The sequence below is a fragment of the Chelonoidis abingdonii genome, chromosome 2 (assembly GCF_003597395.2).
Source record: "Chelonoidis abingdonii isolate Lonesome George chromosome 2, CheloAbing_2.0, whole genome shotgun sequence".
In the NCBI taxonomy this organism is placed as follows: domain Eukaryota; kingdom Metazoa; phylum Chordata; order Testudines; family Testudinidae; genus Chelonoidis; species Chelonoidis abingdonii.
This window is the reverse complement of record NC_133770.1, coordinates 239,490,082-239,515,065: the sequence shown is the minus strand read 5'-3', so window position 1 is coordinate 239,515,065 and position 24,984 is coordinate 239,490,082. Positions and strand designations below refer to the sequence as shown.

The window sequence follows — 24,984 nt, the reverse complement described above, 5'->3', positions numbered from 1 at the left end:
GATGGGGCAAAAACATTGTCATGGGTAGTTTTGGGTACATGTCGTCAGTCACCCCTCCCTCCATGAAATCAATTGCTGTCAATTGTTTCGTGCCTTTTTTCCTGGGTTACCCATGCAGACACCATACCACAGCGAGCATGGAGCCCACTCAGCTCCCCATCATGCATTTTAAAAGCTTGCTGGTGCTGTTTGCTGACTAGGTCAGACATCAGCGCAACCAACATTCCATTGTTATTGCTGTGTGTTCCATAATATCTGTGATAGTAAGAGGGAGATGTTTATGGCAGAGTGGGAGGTTGAGGCAAATTGCCTGGCATCCAGTTTTGAGCAGCCAGACACCAGGGTGATTAGAAGAGCACAGCAAGGCGCGCTGCACATCAGTAGGGTTACGCAGAGAATTCAGGGGGCCTGGGGCAAAGCAATTTTGGGGTCCTCGTCCATAAAAAAAAGTTACAATACTATAGAATACTATATTCTTGTGCAGGCCCCTGTGGGGCCCAGGGCCTGGGGCAAATTGCCCCACTTGTCCCCCCGCCTCCCCAGGGTAGCCCCGCGCATCAGAGAAGCTTTGAAAAATAGTTTAATGACCTGCCAGGCTTCGGTGTGACAGTTACGTGTGTTTCTCCTTGATGCAAACCCACCTCCTTTGTTGATTTTAATTCCCTGTAAGCCAACCACCCTCCCTCCATCGAAATAAAGTAACTATTGTTTTGAAACCATGCAGTCTTTCTTTATTAATTAAAAAAAATGAGAACGGACAAAGTAGCCATGTGAGGTGGAGGAGGAGGGAAGAAAATGGCCACATTGCTTCTTGTAGCCACACCAAAAATCAAACTGTTTGAATGACAGCATTCTGTCACTTGGGCTATCCTCTGGAGTTGAGCCTCCTCCCTGCGTTCTTGGGCATCTAAATAAAAAGGCTATGGAACATGGGGAGGAGGGTGGGCGGTTATACAGTGGATGCCATGGGAGGGGTCTATGCTGGCTTTCCTGCAGCTCCAACAGATGCTTCATAATGTCTGTTTGCCCCCCCCCGTTAGCCTCAGCATCACATCCTGCCTCTGCTCTTCACGCTCACTTAATTCTTTCCTGGCCTCTGCCACTGAGTGCCTCCATGCATTAAGCTATGCCCTATAACTGTGGGAGGACTGCATGAGCTTGGAAAACATGTCATCGCGAGTGCAGTTTTTTCGCCTTCTAATCTGTGATAACCTCGGGGACAGAGATGATAGGGGGAGCATAGAAACATTCTATGCTCTACGATTCTGGGGGGACTGCATGAACACTTGTGCTGCTGAGTTTGCTGACCAAACAGGAAATTAAATTCAAGAGTTCCTGGAGCTTTTCCTCTGTACTTGGCTAGTGCACCAGAGTTCAAAGTGCTGTCCAGAGCGGTCACATTGGAGCACTCTGGGATAGCTCCTGGAGGCCAGTACCGTCGATTTGCGTCCGCACTACCCCAAATTCAACCCAGCAAGGTCGATTTTAGCGCTACTACCCTCGTCAGGGAGGAGTACAAAAGTCAATTTTAAGAGCCCTTTAAGTTGATGGAACGGGGTTGGTTGTGTGGACGCATATATTTTAAAATTGACCTAACGCGGCTAAATTTGACTTAACCCCGTACCGTAGACCAGGCCTACATCTAACAGAATGCAGGTTTAGCAGAATATATTGGTGTTTTATTACTTTTAGACAATGTCATAATTATAACATTATCCCAGGGTATGTGAACAATTACATACTTTTTGTTTCATTGTTTTTTTACTATAATCTTTCCCAACGCTTCTTGGGAGTAAACATGTTTTCTACAGTACAGTCAGAAGTTTGATATGAAAGATAATTATAAACATATTCAAATCCAAACTGGCATTCAAAAAAAAAGTCAAGCACTGTACGATGGATTCAGATCCCAGGATTAGTCTGCCTCTTCTTCACTTTTTAATTTGATAAGGAATGTCCTCACAGTTTTGATAACAGTAACTTTTTTCCCCACCCTTTCACCAAGATTTTTGTTTCCTTTTGACACATCCAGACTGTCATTCAGCAAAGCAAGAACAAGTAAACAAGAAAGTATTATGTTTAACCGTTCTATGCATGCTGGAAATTCGCAAACTTTTTGAAGTCAAAGATGTTTTTTCCAATTTGGGGAACAGGAAAGAATATCATAGATCCCTTTTCAAATGTGTACCATCTGTAAGGCAAAAAAACAAACAAACAAACAAAAAAACACAGTTTGTGGTCTTGCCACTCAACTACGACCCCATTTACTTGGGCTTTTTTCTGAGAACCTGACTTAAGAAACAAAAGGAAAAAAATAGCAGTGAAGCCAACAAAGAAATAAGTGTTACCATTAAGCCTCTAGAAATATACTACAAAGAAAAAGGAAACAAAGCTATAAAAAGTATTTAAAGCGGTCCCTTTGAGGTTTATAGGTTATATACTGTATGACAGTCATAAAAATAGGACAGTGAGAGATGTCTAGTATTAGCATAAACAACCTCAGGGTGCAAAATGGGGAAAAAAGAGAAAGTTTCCAAACAGTAAAAGAATTATTTTTTAAAAAAAAGTAAATTTCTGAAGGGTGATGAAGCTTCCAACTGAATTTGGTTTTAATGAAAAATGTGCACTTTATATAAGGTATCTACTATAATTTTACATTATTTTAAAAGAATTTTTTGCATACAATTCACAATCATAAAATCCACTTTAATTTTCATTAAGTCTTTTTCCAAATTACAATGGTTTTCCATTACCGTCTCTTATTTCTCTGTTGCTCAGCAATCTGTTCCATTAGCTCTTGTCTGTATTTCTCTTTTTTTCTCTGAATAAGTTCCCGGTCTTGACTACCTAATGAAAAGGTAGGAAGCATAAACATTCCATGAAAAATATACACATCTTTGTCTTCCAACACCTTCTACAAAGGTCCAGTGAAGTTAAGTTTTATTTTTTTAATTTAACTTAATGCTTTTTACCAATATCAGGAGTATATTGAAAGAATAAATTAACTCAATCATTTCAAAGAAGAAAAGCACTATATATCACAATATAACCATCATTAGTTGGGCTTTTATACATACCAAGAATGAGCCCTGTTGTATGTGGAATATCATCTTTACCAGTGGAGGACCTTGCCTGTTCATTAGTTGGAGAATTGCTTTGTGCCCGATTTCTGTAAAAGAAAAAAAATGTTCAAAATTTAAAATATTGGCTAAAAGTCAGTGTGAGGCATAAAACATACACTTAAATTACTATGTGAACCATTTATGAGAGAAAGCTCTTATGAAATTGTAGATGACATTACAGGTCAAGGAAGGAGACAACTATCAAATGTGGATTTCTTCTATTCTTCTGTTCCTAAAACATGTGTAGCTATCACAGGCACTAACTGAAAGCACATAGGCAAGCCCACTGAAGTTGCACTATTCACACAGTTATGTATGGGCTTCATAAGAACGGCCATACTGGATCACACCAAAGATCCATCAAGCCCAGTATCCTGTCCTCTGACAATGGCCAATGGCAGGTGCCCCAAAGGGAATGAACAGAAAGGGGATGGATTACTTGATGATAACCTGTCACCCATTCCTAGCTTCTGGCAAACAGAGGCTAGGGACACTATCCCTGCCCATCCTGGCTAACAGCCACTGATGGACCTGAGTTTTTTTTGCTGCAAGATGACTATCTTTAAATCTGATATTGTGCATCCAGGGAGGTTGAACTTCAGGACCAGACTCCAAAGAGAACCTGTTGAACTTCAGTTCATTTGCAAATTTGACACCATCAGCTCAGGATTAAACAAAGACTGTGAATGGCTAGCCAACTACAAAAGCAGTTTCTCCTTCCTTGGTGTTCACTCCTCAATTGCTAAAAGAGGGCCTCATCCTCCCGATTAAACTAACCTCGTTATCTCTAGAGTGATTCTTGCCTGCATATTTATATCTCCCTCTGGAAATTTCCACTACATGCGTCTGACAAAGCGAGTATTCACCCACGAAAACTTATGCTTCAATACGTCTGTTAGTCTATAAGGTGCCACAGGGCTCTTAGTCGCTTTTTACAGATCCAGACTAACACAGCTACCCCTCTGATCCTTTGTAGTGAGTCTTTAACCTGTTTTTAGCTCAGAAGACAGAACCAGATCTGTCAGTTACATGCAAACAAGAAGTGGCCCACTCACTGAAGATGGCACCCAGAACAAAGTTGTTTAAATCTCCCTATACAGTTGTCATGTAATATAGCACAATTACTGGAAGAGGTCCCCTCCCCAGCTGTCAGGCTGATTCTCTGCCTGGAATTTGGGGGTGGAATCTCAGATACTGTGTCTGCCATGGGGCCTGCCCTGGGTTTTGCTAGCTGAAGAAATCTTGGCCGTCCAGAACAATCTCCTCCTTGTCAGTGTTCACTGGGGTATCTTCAGTAATTTCCAGAACAAGCCAGGGTTTGCTGGCGGTGCCTTCTTTGCAAAATCCAGTTCGGCTTTTCACAGTAGACATAGGTCTTGCAACTTCAGCCAGAAGTCTTATTAATACTGGTGTGTTTTTATCACTCTGTCACAGCCCTTTTTTTTCAGTGAGGCACTGTATTGGATCCCGGAAGTGCCCCTTCTCCTTCATTTGGTTTGATATCCTCTCATATATCTTGGCACTCCAGTGATTGCTGTTACAATGAGACTGGATCCGAGACTGGATCTGATCTTCTCCCCACAAGCCAAGGAAGTCCAGGATGAACCTCAGCACAGAAACACAAGGCATGGCTGCTATAATCTGTATATGAATCCAGGTATGTGAACTTGTCACATGCTGGAAACACAATGGAATACACCTGGCTATGATCAAGTATTTCAATTGGGAGATAACCCTAGAACAGTAAAGGGCATACAGGTAAAAAGTGGGGTTGATGCAGGTGTGCAGCAACACAGAGTGAGAAAGCAGTGGGAAGACTGTCAGAAGCAGAATAGTTCATTTGGAATTGAGATGCATCTGCACCTATCTTATTGTGGAATAATTCATTCCAAATTGAAGTTAGTCTGCTTCCAAAGTAGATTAATTAATGAGTAATGAGACACCAACCAGTGTGTGGAACCACAACAATTTATCTGAGAAAAACCCTCAAATTAATCCAGTGGGAAATAAATCCCTTATACTATTCTAGTCAGTATTTTCCTAAAGACTCTTGACGTTTCCTCATCACATACATAGTCTTTCAATTTGTTAGAACTTATTTAAAATTAGAGACTGATAAGGAGTATCCAAAGCTGTCTTCCACAGATGTATTACAAATATTTATGCACTGTTACTGTCTGGAGTTTGAAAGAGGTACAGCTTCATACTTTTTAGTCATTTATTTTTAGTGAAGGAGCTTTTTCAATCTGCTTTTCCCCACCATCACCACCAACCCAATTATTATTTTGCAATATTCTACTTCACAGCAAACTATCTACACAAGCATACGATATGACCCACACAGAAAGAGTATTTAGAACTACCACTAGCAAATTAATAATAGACAGTGAAATCTGAACGTGCTATTACAATTGCCGAAATGATATGTAGACCTTTTTTTTGTGTTTTTCAGGGAGAGAGTTAGAACTTTTCCTGAGCAGGGAGATTAAGTAATGTCTTCCCTCACTGCAAGAATTGCAAAGGAACCTTTTCATCGTCAAATTATTCCAGGAATACCTTTATCCGGAAGCACTATAAAAAAAGGGAGGTTTCTCTATTTCTCAGGAAATTAAGAGAACAGACTCTCCCCAAGGCAGAAGCATATTTAAGAGACTGTTTCCAGGAATCTTTGTTTTCTTAATTTTATTGAATTTTGGTTGTAGAATGCCATAAACACCAAGTTTTTGTTTGGTTTTTTAACCACAAATTTGTCTTGCTTGCAGCACCTGGTTACATGGTCCAATCAATTCCTTTAAGTGAACGACTGAAGAATAACCACAACATTCCAAACCCTATCAAGACCTGAGATTACAACAAGTTCCTGCAAATGGATAGATCTAAAGAAACAAAATTTATATTTTTTGCCTCCTAACCAGCCTTCTCAGAAGACTCTGAAAAAAAATTTTTTGTGAAGGAATCAGATGCACAGTCCAATTCCCAGCTAAAATTAAAAACATAAGAACGGCCATACTGGGTCAGACCAAAGATCCATCTAACCCAGTATCCTATCTTCCGACAACGACCAATGCCAGATGCCCCAGAGGGAATGAACAGAACAGGTAATCAGCAAGTAATCCATCCCGTCGCCCACTCCCAGCTTCTGGCAAACAGAAGCTAGGGACACTATCCCTGCCCATCCTGGCTAATAGCCACTGATGGACCTAACCTCCATGAATTTATCAAGTTCTTTTTTGAACCCTCTTATAGTCCTGGCCTTGACAACATCCTCTGGCAAGGAGTTCCACAGGTTGATTGTGTATTTTGTGAAAAAATACTTCCTTTTTTGTTGTTTTAAACCTGCTGCCCATTAATTTCATTTGGTGGCCCCTAGTTCTTGTGGTATGAGGATGAGTAAATAAAAGATGGTTACTCATCTTTGTAACTGTTGTTCTTTGAAATGTGTTGCTCATAGCCATTCCAATTAGGTGTGTGCGCGTCACGGGCACGATCGTCGGAAGATTTTTACTCTAGCAACACTCGGTGGGTCGGCTGGGGCACCCCCTGGAGTGGCGCCCTTATGGCACCGGATATATGCCCCTGCCGACCCAGCGCCCCCTCAGTTCCTTCTTGCCGGTTACTCGGACAGTGGGGAAGGAGAGCGAGTTTGGAATCGATATCAGCAACACATCTCGAAGAACAACAGTTACAAAGGTGAGTAACTGTCTTTTCTTCTTCGAGGGCTTGCTCATACCGATTCCAATTAGGTGACTCCCAAGCCTTACCTAGGCGGTGGGGTCGGAGTGAGATGTTGCGGAGTGAGGGATCGCTGAACCAAATACTGCATCATCCCTGGACTGCTGCACTATGGCATAGTGGGAAGAAAGTATGCACGGATGACCAAGTCGCTGCCCTACAGATCTCCTGTATGGGCACATGAGCCAGAAAGGTGGAGGACGAAGCTTGAGCCCGAGTAGAATGGGCAGTGAAGGGGGTAGTTGAGACACAAGCCAAGTCATAGCACGCATTGATACATGATGTAATCCAAGATGAGATTTGCTATGAGGAGACCGGAGGCCCTTCATTTGGTCTGCCACTGCTACAAACAGATGGGACATCTTTCTAAAAGGTTTTGTTCGTTTGATGTAAAAGGTGAGAGCCCTACAAACATCTAGGGAAAGTAGCTGCTGCTTTCATTGTGAAGCGTGTGGCTTCTGAAAGAAGACCGGGAAGAAGATGTCTTGGTTGACATGGAAGGCAGAAACCACCTTAGGGAGAAAGGCAGGGTGTGGCTGCAGCTGTACCTTGTCCTTATGGAACACCGTATATGGTGGATCCGCTGTGAGGGCCCGAAGTTCCGACACTCGCCTCGCCAATGTGATAGCGATGAGGAAAGCTGTTTTCCAGAAAAGGTACAGAAGCAAGCAGGTGGCCATCAGTTCAAAGGTGGCACCCATCAGTCTAGATAAGACCAGAATGAGGTCCCATGTAGGGGCCGGACGATGAACTTGTGGATACAGACGTTCCAAACCCTTGAGGAACCTGCTGACCATAGGATTGGAGAACACCGAGCACCTGTTCTCGCCAGGGTGAAAGGCTGAAATCGCTGCTAGGTGTACTCTGATGGATGAGACAACTAGGCCTTGCAGTTTCAGGGACCAGAGATACTCGAGGATGGTAGGTACTGGCACCTCCAGAGGGACAGTATTGCTCAGGGCACACCAGCAGGAGAATTGCTTCCATTTGGCCAGGTACGTGGATCTAGTGGAGGGCTTTCTGCTACCCAAGAGTACTTGCTGCACTGAACTGGAGCAACGCAGCTCAGATTGAGTTAGCCATGCAGCAGCCATGCTGTGAGATGGAAGGACTGTAGGTCTGGATTACATAAGTGATCAGATCTGGCCACAATGGTAGAGGAATTGGTTTAGTCCCCGACAGATCGAGGAGTGTGGTGTACCAATGCTGTCTGGGCCATGCGGAGCAATCAAGACTAAGCAGGCCTTGTCTCTGCGTAACTTGAGAAGGACCTTGTGGACCAATGGGAATGGAGGAAAGGCATAGAGTAGGTGGTCTTTCCACGGTATCAGGAAGGCTTCCGACAGGGAGCCCAGGCAGAGTCCCTGGAGAGGGCAGAACACCTGGCACTTCCGAGTCTCGCAAGAGGCGAAGAGGTCTATGTGGGGAAACCCCCACTTCTGGAAAACAGAATGGATAACGTCCGGGCGAATCGACCACTTGTGAGCTAGGAAGGACCTGCAGTGGCAATCTGCCAAGGTGTTCTGAACTCCTGGGAGAAACAACACGACCAGGTCGATTGAATGGGCTATGCAAAATTCCCAGAGATGTATAGCTTCCTGACAGAGGAGGGACGACCGCACTCCACCTTGCTTGTTGATGTAGAACATGGCCGTTATGTTGTCTGTGAAGATTGTGACACAACGGCCCTGAAGGTGTTCGCGGAATACCTGACACGCCAGGCGTACTGCTCTCAGTCCCCTTACGTTGATGTATAGGGTTATTTTTTGTGTGGATCAAAGACCTTGTGTGCGAAGGCCCGTCAGGTGAGCACCCCCGCCCAGAGATGACGCGTCCGTGGTCAGGAATAGAGAGGGCTGTGGGGCATGGAATGGCATCCCCTCGCAAACCAAGCTGGGGTTCAGCCACCAATCCAGAGAGGATAAGACTTCAGTCGGCACCATGAGTATTGTGTCCAAACTGTCTTGGCCTGGACGGTACACTGACGAGAGCCAGGTCTGAAGTGGATGGAGGCATAGTCTGGCATGTCTGGTCACAAAAGTGCACGAGGCCATGTGGCCCAGAAGACCAAGGCACGTGTGTGCTGTCGAGACCGGGAAGCTTTGGAGGCCATGAATAATGGTCATCATGGACTAGAAGCGGGCCTCTGGTGAGCACGCCCTGGCGAGATTCGAGTCCAGGATCGCCTCAATGAAGTCTATTCTCTGGGTTGGCTCCAAAGTGGACTTTTCAGTGTTAAGCAGCAGGCCCAGTTGTCTGAACAAGCTCTGGACAAAGCAAACATGAGACCGCACCTGTAGCTCGGAACGACCCCGAACGAGTCAGTCATCGAGATATGGGAACACTTGTATCCGATGTTGGTGGAGCAAGGCGGCTACAATAGCCATACACTTTGTGAAGACCCTTGGTGCTGTGGACAGGCCGAAGGGAAGGACAGTAAATTGGAAATGCTGCTGGCTGACCACAAAGTGAAGGAATCGCCTGTGTGGTGGGTAAATCGCTACGTGGAAGTATGCATCCTTCATGTCGAGGGAGGCGTACCAGTCTCCAGGGAAACCATGTGGAACTTCAACTTTACCATGAATTTGTTGAGTCCACGCAGGTCCAGGATGGGCCGTAGTCCCCCCTTTGCCCTGGGGATTAGGAAGTAACGAGAGTAAAAACCTCTGACCCTCAAATCCTTTGGGACCTCTTCCACCGCTCCGATAGCCAGGAGTGCCTGTATCTCCTGTATCGTGAGAGGGGTCCCTGAAGAAAGATGGGGAGGGAGGGTGAGAGGGGGGGAAAAACAAACTGAAAATAGTATCCAGTTTCTACCGTGCGTAGGACCCAGCGATCTGACATTATGGGGACCACGCAGGGAGGAAATAGGAGAGGCGGTTGAAGAAAGGTGGGAAAGGATCCTGCAAGGAGAGTGGTGCTCTGTCCTCAGGCGCACCTTCAAAAGTTTTGCTTGGGCCCTGCCGATGGTTTTGGGGGGCCCTGATTCTGGCCTGATTAAGAACCAGATCGTCCCCTCCTATTACCATGGCCACGCCTTCTAGCGAAGTCTTGCCGTAGTCGAGGGTCAGGGGTAGGTGCGCTGCGGTTAGGGATGGAAGGGCCTACGTTGCGTCACCAAGGTATGCATGCCCAATGAGTGCATGATGGCCCTGTTGTCCTTCAGACTCTGAAGTCTGGGATTAGTTTTATCTGAGAATAGCCCCTGGCCATCAAAAGGCAGGTCTTGAATCGTCTGCAGCAGCTCCGGTGGAAGACCGGACACTTGTAGCCATGAAATGCGGTGCATAGCCACACCCGAGGCTAGAGTCCTAGAGTGTGGGGGCATCAGCTGACAAGATGTCCACCACCAGATCCTAAACTTCCACCACCTCCTCCACTTGGAGGTTCATGTTCTGTGCCACTCTACGTAGCAATTCCTGGTGTGCACGAAGATCTATAGGCAGTGGGCCAGAGGAGGATGTGCCTGCTATGGCCTAGCCAGGTGAGGATGAGGAGGACACCCTTGGGACTAGCAGATCCTGGGGAAGGTCTGGTTGAGGAGGGTCCGGTTGCCCTTGGTCCCCCACGCTAGTGGCATGGGCCTGATCTGGTGGCAGGGCAGTCGCCTCCGAGGCTACTGGGGAAGGGTGGCTCACAAAGGCCTCAGGCATCCGAGGCTCCGAATGGGCAGATCGAGAAGCACTTGAGGGTACACCTTGGGCTTGGTGGTAGGCCCAAGGAGTCCAGAAGGACCATTGTGGGGGTCCCTGGTCAGGATCCTGTCCTTCATCTTGCCCCTGGCTAGCACCATCAGTGTCATGGCCCTGGATGTGGTAGCCACTCCCCGCTTGGGATGACATTGAATTTGGTCGTGAAGGCCAAGGCGGGGCCGAACGCACACGCAGCCTTCCACCATCCTGCTCTGTCGCTATGTGCCTCGGAGCTGGAGACCGGTGCCGTGATCTCGAGCGGTACCACAATCGGGATCAGGACCAATGGTCATAACGGCGTCAGGAGGCCGATCTAGATCCCGATGAGGATCTACGGCTCGAGCAGTGCAGGGATTGGCTGTGAGACGATCAGTGCCGGGACCAGTGCAAGGAGCTGGATCGGTACCGATCATACCAAGAGGGAGACCTACGTGAGGCAGAGTGGCACTGCGAGTACGACCGGCGCCGAGATGGGGATCGGTGCCGGGACTGTGAGCAGTGCTGAGTCCGGGACCATCGGCGGGATCAGGACCATGACCTGTACCGGGACCGAGATCGGTGCCAAGCTGTCTCACTCTGCAAGGAAGGTCGCATGAAGGCAGGTTTCCCTATGGATGGAACAGTCGGTACCAGCGGTGCTGGAGGGCGGGACGGTCCAGGCTCAGTCAGTGCGATCAAGTCGTGAGTGGTGGACAAGGTCTCCAGAGTGGACGGCAGGCCGAGCTCAACCACGGTGCACACCAGGACACTTGTGTGCACCGGACTCAACCGTACTTGCGACATCGGAATCGACAGTGCCGGAGCTGGCACCTTTGTGGGGCAGTCCAGCCTGAGCTCTGGCTTCAATGGGGGCACAGGCGGCGCCTGCAACTGCACAGGAGCACCAAGTGGTTTGTGCTGAGACATCTCGTGCCGAGAGTCTTTGCTGGGGCCGGGTCGTTCCGGTGCCGGAGGTATGCTTCGGATCGACAGCGCCTGGTCTGCGCGCGGTACCGAAGGTACCGGGCTAAGTGCCGCTTCCATTAGGAGCTGTTTTAAACAAAAGTCCCACTCCTTTTTTGTTTGGAGGCTTGAAAGCCTTACAAATGCGACACTTATCTGGTTGATGGGCTTCCCCGAGGCACTTCAAGCAGGAACTGAGGGGGTCTCCCGTAGGCATCAGCTTGAGACAGGCTGAGCAAGGCTTGAAAACCGGAGACCTGGACATGGGCCCTGGTACCGGGCAGGGGGGAAGGGGATAAACCCCGTTTCCTCCAAGTACTATCTACACTATATACAAAACTTACTATCAACTACGCTATAACTGTGAAAACTATTAACAACTACACTAAACAACTATCTACAGTACAACGAATAAAGAGCTAGGGAGGTGGAGATCAGCTATGCCGCACTCCACAGTTCCAGCGACTGTCTCGGGCGATAAGAAGGAACTGAGGGGGCGCTGGGTCGTCAGGGGCATGTATCTGGTGCCTTAAGGGTGCCACTCCAGGGGGCACCTCAGCCGACCCACTGAGTGGTGCTACGGTAAAAATCTTCCGACAATCGTGCATGCGGCACACGTACACCTAATTGGAATCAATATGAGCAAGTTCTTGAAGAAGAACACTTCCTTATTTACTTTCTCCACATCAGTCATTTTATAGACCTTTAACATATTCCCCTCTTGGCCATCTTCTCCAAGCTGAAAAGTCCCAGTCTTATCAATCTCTCCTCTTACGGCAGCTGTTCCATACCTAAAGTCATTTTTGTTGCCATTTTCTGAACCTTTCCCAAGTCCAATATATCTTTTTTTGAGATGGGGCAACCACATCTGCATGCAATACTCAAGATTGGAGTTTATATAAAGGCAATATGATATCTTCTGTCTTATTATCTATCCCTTTCTTCATGATTCCCAACATTCTGTTCACTTTTTGGACTGTCGCTGCACATTGAGTGGATGTTTTCAGAGAACTATCCACAATGACTCCAAGATCTCTTTCTTCAGTGCTAACATCAAATTTAGACCCCATCATTCTTTATATATATAATTGGGATTATGTTTTCCAATGTGCATTACCTTTCATTTATCAACATTGAATTTCATCTGCCATTTTCTTGCCCAGTCACCTAGTTTTGAGAGATCCTTTTCCAGCTCTTCGCAGTCTGCCTATCTTGAGTAGTTTTTTATCATCTTCAAATTTTGACACCTCACTGTTTACCCCTTTTTCCAAATCATCTATGAATATGTTAAATAAGACTGTGCCTAGTACAGATCCCTGGGGGACATCACTATTTACCTCTCTCCATTCTGAAAACTGACAATTTATTCCTACCCTTTGTTTCCTATCTTTTAACCAATTACCAATCCATGAGAGAACCTTCCCTTTATCCCAGGACTGCTTACTTTGCTTAATAGCCTTTGATGATGGACCTTGCCAAAGGCTTTCTGAAAATCTAAATACACTATATCCACTGGATTCCCCCTTGTCCACATGCTTGTTCACCCCATCAAAGAATTCCAATAGATTGGTGAAGCATGATTTCGCTTTACAAAAAAACATGTTGACTATTTTCCGACAAATTATGTTCATCCATGTGTCTGACAATTTTGTTCTTTAACATAGTTTCAACCAATTTGCCAGGTACTGAAGTCAGGCTTACTGGCCTGTAATTGCTGGCGTCTCTGCTGGAGCCCTCTTTTAAAAATTAGCATCACATTAGCTATCCTCCAGTCATTTGATATAGAAGCTGATTTGAATGATAGGTTACAGACAACAGTTGTTAGTCCTGCAATTTCATGTCTGAGTTCTTTCAGAACTCTTGGGTGAATACCATCTGCTCCCAGTGACTTATTACTGTTTAGTTATCAATTTGTTCCAAAACCTCCTCTAATGACACCTCAGTCTGGGACAATTCTATGGATTTGTCACCTAAAAAGAATGGCTCAGGTTTGGGAGTCTCCCTCGCATCCTCAACAGTGAAGATCGATGCAAAGAATGTATTTAGTTTCTCTGCAATGGCCTTATTGTCCTTGAGTGCTCCTTTGGCATCTCGATCATTCAGTGGTCCCACTGGTGTTTAGCAGGCTTTCTGCTCCTGATGTATTTAAAAAAAAAATTGCTATTACTTTTTGAGTCTTTGGCTAGCAGTTCTTCAAATTCATTTTTGGCCTTCCTAATTACATTTTTACACTTCATTTGCAAGAGTTTATGCGCCTTTCTATTTTCCTCATTAGGATTTAGCTTCCACTTTTTAAAGGATGCCTTTTTGCCTCTCACTGCTTCTTTTACTTTGTTGTTTAACCACGGTGGCACTTTTTTGGTTCTCCCACTATGTTTTTTAATTTGGGGTACAGATTTAAGTTAAGCCTCTATTACGGTGTCTTTAAAAGATTTCCAGGCAGCTTGCAGGGATTTTACTTTTGGTGCTAAAACTTTTAATTTCTGTTTTAATAACCTCCACATTTTTGTGTAGTTCCTCTTTCTGAAATTAAATGCTACAGTGTTGGGCTGCTGTGGTGTTTTCCCTGCCAGAGAGATGTTAAATTTAATTATATTATGGTCACTATTACCAAGCAGTCCAGCTATATTCACCTCTTGGACCTGATCCTGTGCTCTACTTAGGACTAAATCAAGAATTGCCTCTCCTCTTGTGGGTTCCAAGAACAGCTGCTCCAAGCGGCTGTCATTTAAGGTGTCAAGAAACTTTATCCCTTCCTGAGGTGATATGCACCCAGTCAATATAAAGATAGTTGAAAACCCCCATTATCACTGAGTTTTTTTTATTTTAAAACCTCTCTAATCTCCCTGAGCATTTCATAGTCACTATCATCATCCTGGTCAGGTGGTCTGTAATATATCCCTACTGCTATATTCTTATTAGTCAAGCATGGAATTAGTATCCATAGAGATTCTATGGTACTGTTTGGTTCATTTAAAATTTTTACTTTATTTGATTCTATGCTTTCTTTCACATATAGTGCCACTCCCCCATCAGCATGACCTATTCTGTTCTTCCCATATATTTTGTACCCTGGTATTACTATATCTCGCTGATTATCCTCATTCCACCAAGTTTCTGTGATGCCTTTGATATCAACAACCTCATTTAATATGAGGCACTCTAGTTCACCCATCTTATTATTTAGACTTCTAGTACTGGTGTGTAAGCACTTTAAAAAGTGTCACTTTTTAGCTGCCTGCCATTACATGTTGTAATTAAATGGGACTTTTTTACATTTGACTGTTTTTCATCAAATCCTACCTGTATTTTATCATCTTCTATCCTCTTCTCCTTATTAGGACATAGGGAATCTCCATTTATAGATCCTCCCCAAAGGGATGTCTGAACCACATGCTCCTCCTTACCTGTCGGCTTTCCCCCAGTCCTTAGATTAAAATTAGAAAGGTCGTCGAGCAGTTTTTAAGCACCAGCAATTTGGTTCCATTTCGGTTTGGGTGAAGCCCATCCTTCCTGTATAGGCTTCCCCTTTCCCAAAAGCTTCCGCAGTTCCTAATAAATCGAAACCTTCCTCCCTATACCATCATCTCTTCCACACATTGAGACCCTACAGTTCTGCCTGTCTAACTGGCCCTGGAAGAATTTCAGAGAATGCTACCATGTCGGGCATGGACGTCAATCTCTTACCTGGCAGACTAAATTTGGCATCCAGGATCTCTCTCCTATCCTTCCCTATGTTGTTGGTACCTACATGTACCATGACCACTGGCTCCGCCCAGTACTACACATAAGCTTATCTCGATGTCTCAAGACATCCACACCTTTGCACCAGGCAGGCAAGTCACCATGTGGTTCTCTCTGTCATTGTAAACCCAGCTATCTCTGTTTCTAGTAATCAAATCGCCCATTACTAATATCTGTCTCTTCCTAATAACTGGAGCTCCTGCCCCTGGAAAGGTATCCTCAGTGCAAGAGGATACCACGTCATCATCTGGAAGGAGGGTCCCAATTATGGGATTATTTCCCTCTACTCCAGTTGGATGTCCTCCTTCCCTGAGACTTTCATCCTCCTGACAGAGGCTGTCAGACCACGGGTGGGATCATTCTACTATGTCCCTGAAACAGGACCGGCGCTAGGGTTTCTGGCACCCTAGGTGCCGGGACATTTCGCTGCCCCGCGCGCGGGTCTCGCGGCTCCCTGACCCCGGGGGTGGGGGGGGGCGCCCTAGGCTGCTGGGTTGCGGCAGCGGCTCCCTGACCCCAGCGCGAAGGAGGGGAGGGGGGGGGGCGTGGGCTGCCGGACTGCGGCGCGGGGCAACTGACCTCAGGGGCGCGCCTGACCCGGGGACACCTTGGGCTGCCGGCGCCAGGCAGCTGCTGCTGCCGGCAGCTCAGCCCCTCCAGCAGCAGCGGCTGCAACCATTTAAAATTTTTTTGGGGGGTGCCACTTTTTGGCACCCCCAAATCTTGGCGCCCTAGGCAACCTAAATGGTTGCACCGGCCCTGCCCTGAAAGTCTCATCTATGTACCTCTCTGTCTCCCTGAGCTCCTCCAGCTCAGATACTCTGGCCTCCAAAGCCTGTACATGGTCTCTGAGAGCCAGGAGCTCCTTGCACTGAATGTACACATACGCCACCTGCCCATAGGGCACATAATCATACATGCTGCTTTGGGAGCAATAAAACTGGGTAGCCTTCACTCTGTTACTGGACTTCTGGCAGCATTCTCTTTTTACTTCTGCAGCTGGTTCCTCTGTTGTTGTTAGGCTCATTAATGAGTAAAAATACCTCTGATTTTTCACAGAGAACATCAATGGAAATGGATTGTAACAAAAAACTACTGAAAGCAACCAAATGGATGCCTCAGAGAACAAAAAACAAGGTGTCCTTGAGAAGACAACCATCATTTTTAATACTTACAGAAATGTATATTATACATTTTTAGATACAAAACACAGGAAAAAGGTATTTCCCACCTATCTTGAACCTATTCAGTCAAATTTTATAGTCATTGCTTAAACAAACTTCCACTGCATAAGAACTGCAGGATTTGGCACATTATTTATACATTTTGAGACTTGGCCAATTAGCAAGGCCTATCACTAAAATAAGGATATTTTAGGTCTTTAATTTCCTCAAAAGTTCATAGCAAACAAATTCAGCTCAGAACAATAATATTATACATTCTTATTATATCATCTGAATTGGTAAAGAATTACAGCCTCACTAGATACAACTAGATACACAAGATGCACATGGTCTCTTACTAATACTGTTCTTTAGACATACTGTTAACTCAAAATAATAATATTCATATGAGCATATTATAATCTAAACTATAACAGTTGTGCATGCTTGTTTCCTAGGATAATTTCTGTTGTTTCTATTTTGGAACTGTATAAAACATTACCTATATCCAATATATATTATGTATTTTTTATATTTATGGTTTATTTTAAAATCAGTTTTCTAAAAATTAACTTAGTTAATTTTTTATTTAAAAAAATGTATAGTTTCCATGTGTGGATCTTGTATAACATGCATATGAAAGGAAACCTTCAGAGGCAGGGGCGGCTCTAGGGATTTTGCCACCCCAAACACGGCAAGCAGGCTGGTTCTGGAGGTTTGCCTGCGGAGGGTCCGCTGGTCCTGCAGCTTCAGCAGACCTCTCGCGGCGTCGGCAGAGCGCCCCCCGCGGCTTGCCGCCCCAAGCACGTGCTTGGCGTGCTGGGGCCTGGAGCCACCCTTGTTCAGAGGTAACATAAAGCTGAACTATTTTTTCAAGAGTATAATTATAAGAGAAAACTAACTTAGCCCACATAGACAGTCAACACAGCCTTCTAGTATTCTAATTCAAAGCATACTGAGCTAAATTCATCTGTGGTATAACTTCACTGGCAGCAAAAATGAATCTAGCCCATAGACTAGGCCTGTGGGCAGAACAGCCCCACACTATCCTGCCAGGTTACCAATTAAGTTTGATCAAGAGAAAGGACAGTTACCTGTTCCGTAACTGGCGTTCTTTGAGATGTGTTGCTCAGGTGTATTCCACAGTAGGTGTGCGTGCTCGTCACGTGTACCGGTGCCAGAAGTTTTTCCCTTAGCAGTACCCATAGAGGGGGAGCACCGCTGCAACCCCTGGAGTGGTGCCTCTATATCATGCTATAAGGGGAGCTGTGCACTGCCCCCACCATCGGTTCCTTCTTGCCAGACAAATCTGACAGAGGGGAAGGAGGTGGGATGTGGAATATACCTGAGCAACACATCTTGAAGAACGCTAGTTACAGAACAGGTAACTGTCCTTTCTTCTTCGAGTGATTGCTCATGTGTATTCCACAGTAGGTGACTCTAAGCTATGTCTGATGGAGGTGAGTAGGAGTTTCTGGGACGCTGTACCACCCTACCAAACCTGGCGTCATCCCATGCTTGAGAGACGAACACATAATGTGAAGAAAAGGTGTGGCAGAGGACCATGTGGCAGCTCTGTATATGTCCTGGATAGGGACATGAGCTACACAGGAGGCCAACGAGGCCTGAGTTCTCGTAGAATGAGTCTTAACGATAGGCGGCAGGGGAACCCCTGCCAGGTCATAACACGTGCGCATGCACAAGGTGATCGAGCGCAGAAGTCGCTGGGTGGAAATCAGCAGTTCCCTCATCCGTTTGGCTGATGCAACAAACAGCTGTGAGGATTTTCGGAATGGCCTGGTTCGGTCAGGTAAAAAGCCAACACCCTATACTCATCTAGCATGCGTAGGCAGCGCTCCTCGTTGGAGGAATGGGGCTTAGGACAGAGTACCAGTAGGAAAATGTCCTGATCCATATTGAAGGCAGAGACCACCTTCAGGAGAAAAGAGGGGTGTGGACGAAACTGGACCTTATCCTTGTGGAAGACCGTATACGGAGGTTCTGAGGTCAAGGCCCTAAGCTCCGAGACACATCAGGCTGACGTAATAGTCACAAAGAATGCTACCTTCCATGACAGGTGAGACCAGGAACACGTGGCCAAGGGTTCAAAGGGAGGACCCGTGAGGCAGGATAACACTAGGTTTAGATCCCATTGCGGCACGGGGGGCCTAACATACTGGAATGAATGATCCAGGCCTTTTAGAAAGCGGGAGGTCATGCTGTGGGAAAAGACCAAGTTGCCCTGTAACAGTGGGTGAAAGGCCGATATGGCCACCAAATGCACCTTGACAGAGGTGGGAGCTAGCCCTGGGGTCCTAAGAGACAGGAGGTAATCGAAAATGAGTTGGAGCGATGCGGACGATGGAGAGGTTCCCCGCTCCCCCACCCACCTAGAGAACCTGGACCATTTGGCCAGGTACGTCCGTCATGTGGATGGCTTTCTGCTTTCCAACAGAACTCGTTTGATGTTCTCCGAACACCTCTTCTCCTCCTCATCTAACCACGGAGCAAACACACTATCAGGTGAAGCGCGGCCAGGTTGGGGTGGAGGAGGCATCCTCCCTCCTGGGAGAGAGATCCGGGCAAAGCAGCAGCCTCCATGGAGGAGCCGCTAAGAGTTGCAGGAGGGTCCCGTACCAGTGTTGACAGGCCCAATCTGGGGCTATAAGGATGAAACACATCCTACCTGCTTTTACTTTTTGCAGGACTTTGCCTATAAGGGGGAAAGATGGGAAGACACAGAAAAGTTGGCTTGACCACTGAAGGAGGAAGGTGCCCAAGATCGCCCCCCTTCCCATCTCTCCCCTGGAGCAGAAATGGGGGCAGTGTCAGTTCTGGGTGGTTGCAAAGGGGTCGACCCGGTGAACTCCCCACTCTCAGAAGAGCTGTAGGGCGACCTCCCAGTGGAAAGACCACTCATACTAGTGGGAAAACACCCTGCTGAGGTGATCAGCCCGGCCTGCCGGATAGGTGGAAGGCTCGCAGGGAGATATTGTGGGATATACAGAACTCCCATAGATGCAGGGCTTCCAGGCATAGGTCCAAGGAACACGTTCCTCTCTGTCTGTTGATGCAATACATTGCAGCTGTACTGTCCATGAGGACTCTGACCACCTTCCCATGAAGATGCCCGCTGAAGGCCACACACGCCAGCCATATTGCCCTGAGCTCCCTGGTATTTATGTGTGGGGATAATTCCAAGGCCGACCATCTCCCTTGGGTTTGAACGTTCCCTATGTGGGCTCCCCAGCCCAGATCAGAGGCATTCGACACCAGGTCTAGCAAGGGGGAGACTTCTCAGAAGGGGACCCCTTGCAGCATGCTGCGCAGGAGGGATCACCACTGTAGGGCAGCAACTACCTGGAACGGTATCGTGACAACCTTGTCCACCGTGTTCCAAACCTGGGAATACTGGAAGGCCAGCCAGAGCTGGAGGGGCCTCATTCTGAGCCTGGCATGGCAAACCATGGATGTGCATACCGCCATGTGACCGAGGATCTGAAGGCACACCCTTGCCGTTGTCACTGGGAAGGCCGTGACTGAGGCAATGAGACCTTTTAGGGTCTCAAACCTGTCCTGGGGAAGAGAGGCTGTGGCCTCTAATGAGTCCAGTAGAGCCCCTGTGAACTGTACGTGTTGAACCAGGACTAACATAGGCTTGGCCTCGTTTATCACAAGGCCAAGATCTGCGCACATGGACAGAAGTAGTCCGATCTGGGCCTGTTCCTGGGTCTGAGAAGTGCCCTTGAGAAGCCAATCATCCAGGTAAGGGAAAATTTGTACCCCCTTCCTCCCGAGATATGCATGGTGGTGGTAGCAGCCTTTGGTGAAAACTCTGGGGGCTGTGGAAAGGCCAAATGAGAGGACCATGAACTGGTAATGGTCCTCCCGTACCAGAAATTGGAGGAAACGCCTGTGTCCTTAAAAAATATGGATATGGAAGTATGCGTCCTGGAGATCCAGGGCCATGAACCAATCCCCCCGGGTCCAGGGAGGGGATGATAGAGGCCAGGGATACCATACGGAACCTGTAGCAGACCATAAAACTGTTGAGATCCCGGAGGTCTAAGATGGGCCTGAGTCCTCCTTTTGCCTTCGGGATCAGGAAATACCAGGAATAGAAGCCCTTGTTCTGAAATTCTACCAGTACCCTTTCCACCGCCCCCAGGTGGAGGAGGCGCGCCACCTCTTGCTCTACGGGGCGGGCATGCTCTGGGTCCCCAAGGGTCACCCAGCATGGGGGGTGGGGGGTGAAGTGAACTGCAACGTGTAGCCCTTGGAAATAGTGTTGAGGACCCACTGGTCCGACGTTATCCGAGACCACTCCACTTGGAAGGCAAATAAACGGTTGCAGAACACAAACTTTATTAACCGGGGGGCTCCCTGGCAACAAGCCCAGTGGCCCCCCGCAAAGAGTTAAAACTGCCTCTTTCCCTGCCTTTTGCCCTTTGAGGGGCCAGGCCGTGGAGCCGAGTGGGACTGATGCTGGGACCTGCGTCTCTGTTCCCTCAGTCTTTTAGGTGGGGACTCGTATCTACCCTTAGCAAGAGGAGCCAAAGTTTGTGGTCTAGGTTTGTCCTTCGCCAGAGGGACATACAGGCCCAACGTTTGCAGGGTTGTATGGAAGTCTTTCATCCCATGCAGGCAGATGTCAGTTTGGTCCACAAACAATGCTTTCCCATCGAAGGGAAGGTCCTGCATCAAGGACTGGGACTCTGCAGACAGTCCGGACAGGAGAAGCCATGACACCCTGCTCATGGATATGGCGGAGGCCATTGAACGGGCTGCTGTGTCTGCCGCGTCTGATGCCGCCTGGAGGACTGCTTTTGCCTCTACGCTCCTTCCTCTCTCAGAGCCCTGAACTCCTTTCTGTCCCACTCTGGGAAGAGAGGTTCAAACTTTGGTAGGGACCCCCACAGATTGAAGTCATATCGACATAGAAGGGCTTGGTGATTGGCTACCCTTTGCTGGAAACTCACCGAGGAATAAACCTTCCTGCCAAATGTGTCCAGTCTCCTGACATCTTTGTCCTTAGGGGTGGGTGCGGGCTGACCATGACATTCCCAGTTGTTAACGGACTCTACCACCAGGGAGTTGGGTGCCGGGTGGGAATACAGGTATTCATGGCCCTTAGCCAGCATGAAGTATTTCCTTTCCGCTTTCTTGGAGATGGGGGCCAAGGCAGTTGGGGTTTGTCACAGGGTAGTCGTGATATTGGCACCGGGCCATGTGGCTCTGCCTCTCCACCAGGGGGTAGCTGAGGATGACAGTACATTAAAGAGAGAGTCAGACGGCTCCTCCATTTCCTAAGCCTGGAGCTGGAGATTGGACACCACCCGCTTGAAGAGCTCTTGGTGAGCCCTGAAGTCCTCTTGTGGGATGGGCAGCAGTGCTGCTATGGCATCCTCCGGCACCGGCAAGGGGACCGTCACAGAGCCTAGGGTGTTGGACGGTACCGGTGGGTTGATCCCCAGGTCAGAGTCCGGGGGTGGTGCCACCAGGTTGGGACCTGTTGATTTCTCCCTCCGTCGTGGAGGGGAGGCCAAAGGAGCCTTAGAAGCCACCAAGCGGGGTCTCGCCTGGGCAGGAATCTGCGGCCATGGTGCCCTTGCCACGGTGTTCCGTGCCACTGACCAAACTGGGTGCCGGGCAGTGCAGTTTGCTCTTGCAGAGCTGCACAATTTGGAGATGGGTGGCTGGGTGCCAATGCGGAGGTTGTCGACGACTGCACGGTACCGTAAGAGTGACGTGAGCAACGGTGCCCGCAACAGTGCCGTCCACATGACCAGGACCTCGAGGACGAAGATCGGTACCCGTCTGAGATGCTGCTCCTGTACTCGTCCAGGCGGCCGGAGCTATGACGCTTTGGTGCCAGTGAATCACGAGATGAGTCCCGTGCGTGATGTCTGGTAAAGTGGGCACTCGAGTTGGAGCATCTATATTGGCAGCGATGGGATCGGCTTCGATAGCTTCGACGCGAAGAGGAGTGTTGGTGCTGATTATCCCAGCACCTGTGTTCCAAGTCACGGGGCATAGAGAAGCCCTGAGGCTCCCTCGCAGGCAGCAAGCCAGTCAGCCTAAGCAGGGCAGAGGGCCGGCACGAGCTGCGGGACGACCGTGTTGAGCGAGGCGGCGAGTGGTCCTTGGAACGGGGACTGTGCCATGCCAGGGAGGGTTGTTGTGCTCCCAGTGGCAGCTTCCCTCAGGACCGGGGGCCCATCTCAGGCAGTGCCCCAGGTACCGGGAGGGTTAAAATGTCACGCGCGACCTATGCCGCCTCTGGCGTCGACAGCATCCTCGCCGCAGGGGAGGCACGCGCGGACGGGACCCGATTGCTCCGCTCAAAGCAAGTCAGAGGCCTGGGTCCTGAGGGGGATCGCGGGCTGCCCAGCTCAGGTCCGGCCTCACCCATATCCTCCTCTCAGTGCCGCTGAGTCTCCCCTTGCTTCTTTGAAGGGGAGCAGTGCCAGCTAGTGGAGGGGACTTCACTTCGTACCGGAGACGCGGTGCCAGGTGCCGAATACGGGGTCAGCGCTGATTCCGTTAGGAGAGCATGAAGTCTAATGTCCCTCTCCCTCTTAGTCCGCAGTTTGAAAGATCTACAGATCCTACAGCGCTCACTTACATGGGTCTCGCCCAAGCAGCAGAGACACTGCATGTGCGGATCACTTCTTGGCACAGAACTGCGACAGGAGTAGCACGACTTGAAGCCTGGGGCATGCGGCATGCCCGGAGCACAGACGACTAACTGGAGAAACTATTTAGCTATTGAAGAACACTACTAAGGCTAACTAGAGAAGCTGCAGCAAGGCTGGTGCATGAAGTTCCGACTACCTTCACTGGCAGCAAGAAGAAACTGAGGGTGGGGGGAGTGCACAGCTCCCCTCATAGCACGATATAGAGGCGCCCGTCCACCCAAAAAAAGTATGAGGGGGAGAATGACTCCGGTTCTCAGGTCTCACCTGAAAAATACACACACAATACACTGCACAGAATTCAAAGCATCAGCCTCAGAAGGATCCACAACAGAATCAACCCTCCTAAAGTTTGAATCTGTGATTCAAGGGAGTCTAAGTATTTCAAATCTAATGCTCAGTACCACTAAACGATAACCACCTATGGCTTGAATAACTCATCGTTTTCAGTGCTACAATCCCATCACTAACCGCATTAAGGAAGTAAAGAAAAAAAGTGGAAAACGGAGTTAAATACCTTTCAGCATGGAACACCCTCAAAGGCTTTTTGTCATAGTCACTTTCATATCTAAATCTAGGGTCCATTTCCTCATTTATTTCAGGATCATAGTCTAATTTGTAATGTCTTCTATCAAAATGACGATCCTCATCAAATCTGTGATGTCTTCTAGGAGAAATATCAGGTTTGCCTTCAAACCTGTGATGCTTTCTATTGGAAATCTTCAGTTCTTCATCAAGTTTTTTGTGCAATATTCTATCTCTTAGTTCAGCCTCATCATCTAGTCTGCAATATCGATCCTCCTCCAGTCGCCTCCTATTTAGTAGCTCTTCATAAGCTTCCGTGGAAGTAAAAGCATCTTTCTTGGGAGGTTCTGAATCTGCACAAGAGGGCTGTACTTGTGAACGCAATCCTGGTTGGACTCTAGTAAAAGCAGTAGTTTTTTTACTTCTTTCTGTCTCATGCTGTTTAATAGAAAAAAACAATATTAAAAAATACAACTACAAAGAAAGTAATAACCTTCATTCATCATCTCAGTATAATTCACATTTTCCATCAGTGCTTCAGCAATATTTGATTCTGTATTTATGATAATCTCCTAATTTTAAACTCTCCTCAAATGACCATTTTAAAAAAATCCTCTTAAATAGGGCCTTCAATGCTGGGGAATTTTTTCCTGAGAAAACAATACTCTGCAGCTTACCTGATCACTTATTTTCACTGACAGTGGGATAGCCAGCAGTCCTCAATAACAGCCTTCCCATGAACTCAGTTTAGATAATGCAATTACCTTTCGATTTGAAAGCAGAGGGACTCCATAGTGCTTGTTAAGCCTTATGTCTGGTCACATGCACAGATGTCCTGATTGCACTGAGTTTCAAGTAGTCTGTGATACTCCTTTGTCTGACCAGAACACGGTTTTGGGGTTCAAAAACCCTTTTTATTTTTTCCCTTCAAAAGCTGTGACTAAGTGCAAGTATAGTAAAATGGTTAGAGAGCTAGCCTGTGACTCATTAGCTTAATTCCTTGCTCCACCGCTGATCTTGGGCAAGTCACTGAGGCTATCTTTAAACTAGAAATTACTTCAGTTTAAACCTACATTGTTCATGGTTTGAGGGGTTCAGCTGTATTGTTGTAAATGATATAGTGTAGACATAGCCTTAGTTTCTCTGTACCTTAGTTCCTCATCCATGAAATGCAGATAATAGTATTTCTCTACCTCAGAGGAGGTGTTATGATAATAAAACACATTCAAGATTGTGAGCCACTAATGGAGTCCATATAAATACAACAGATAAATAAGAATAAATATCTCTCTCAAAGAGTTTCAGTCCCTTTGAGAAAAAAGGGGCTAAGCTGATCTCCAAGCTCTGCTGTGGTGCATGAGGCCTTTCC

The 24,984-nt window shown here is 47.3% G+C and overlaps 1 protein-coding gene across 1 annotated transcript in view; it reads right to left on the bottom strand.

The window, feature by feature from the left end:
- Positions 1 to 24,984, bottom strand: part of CSPP1 (centrosome and spindle pole associated protein 1) — a 156,609-nt gene that overhangs the window by 90,988 nt on the left and 40,637 nt on the right. The window contains exons 8-10 of the mRNA XM_075063062.1: positions 23,608 to 24,053; positions 3,078 to 3,169; positions 2,754 to 2,847 (exon numbers count right to left, since the gene is read on the bottom strand). Coding sequence (XP_074919163.1) covers positions 2,754 to 2,847; positions 3,078 to 3,169; positions 23,608 to 24,053 — 632 coding nt within the window. The remainder of the gene's footprint in view (positions 1 to 2,753; positions 2,848 to 3,077; positions 3,170 to 23,607; positions 24,054 to 24,984) is intronic.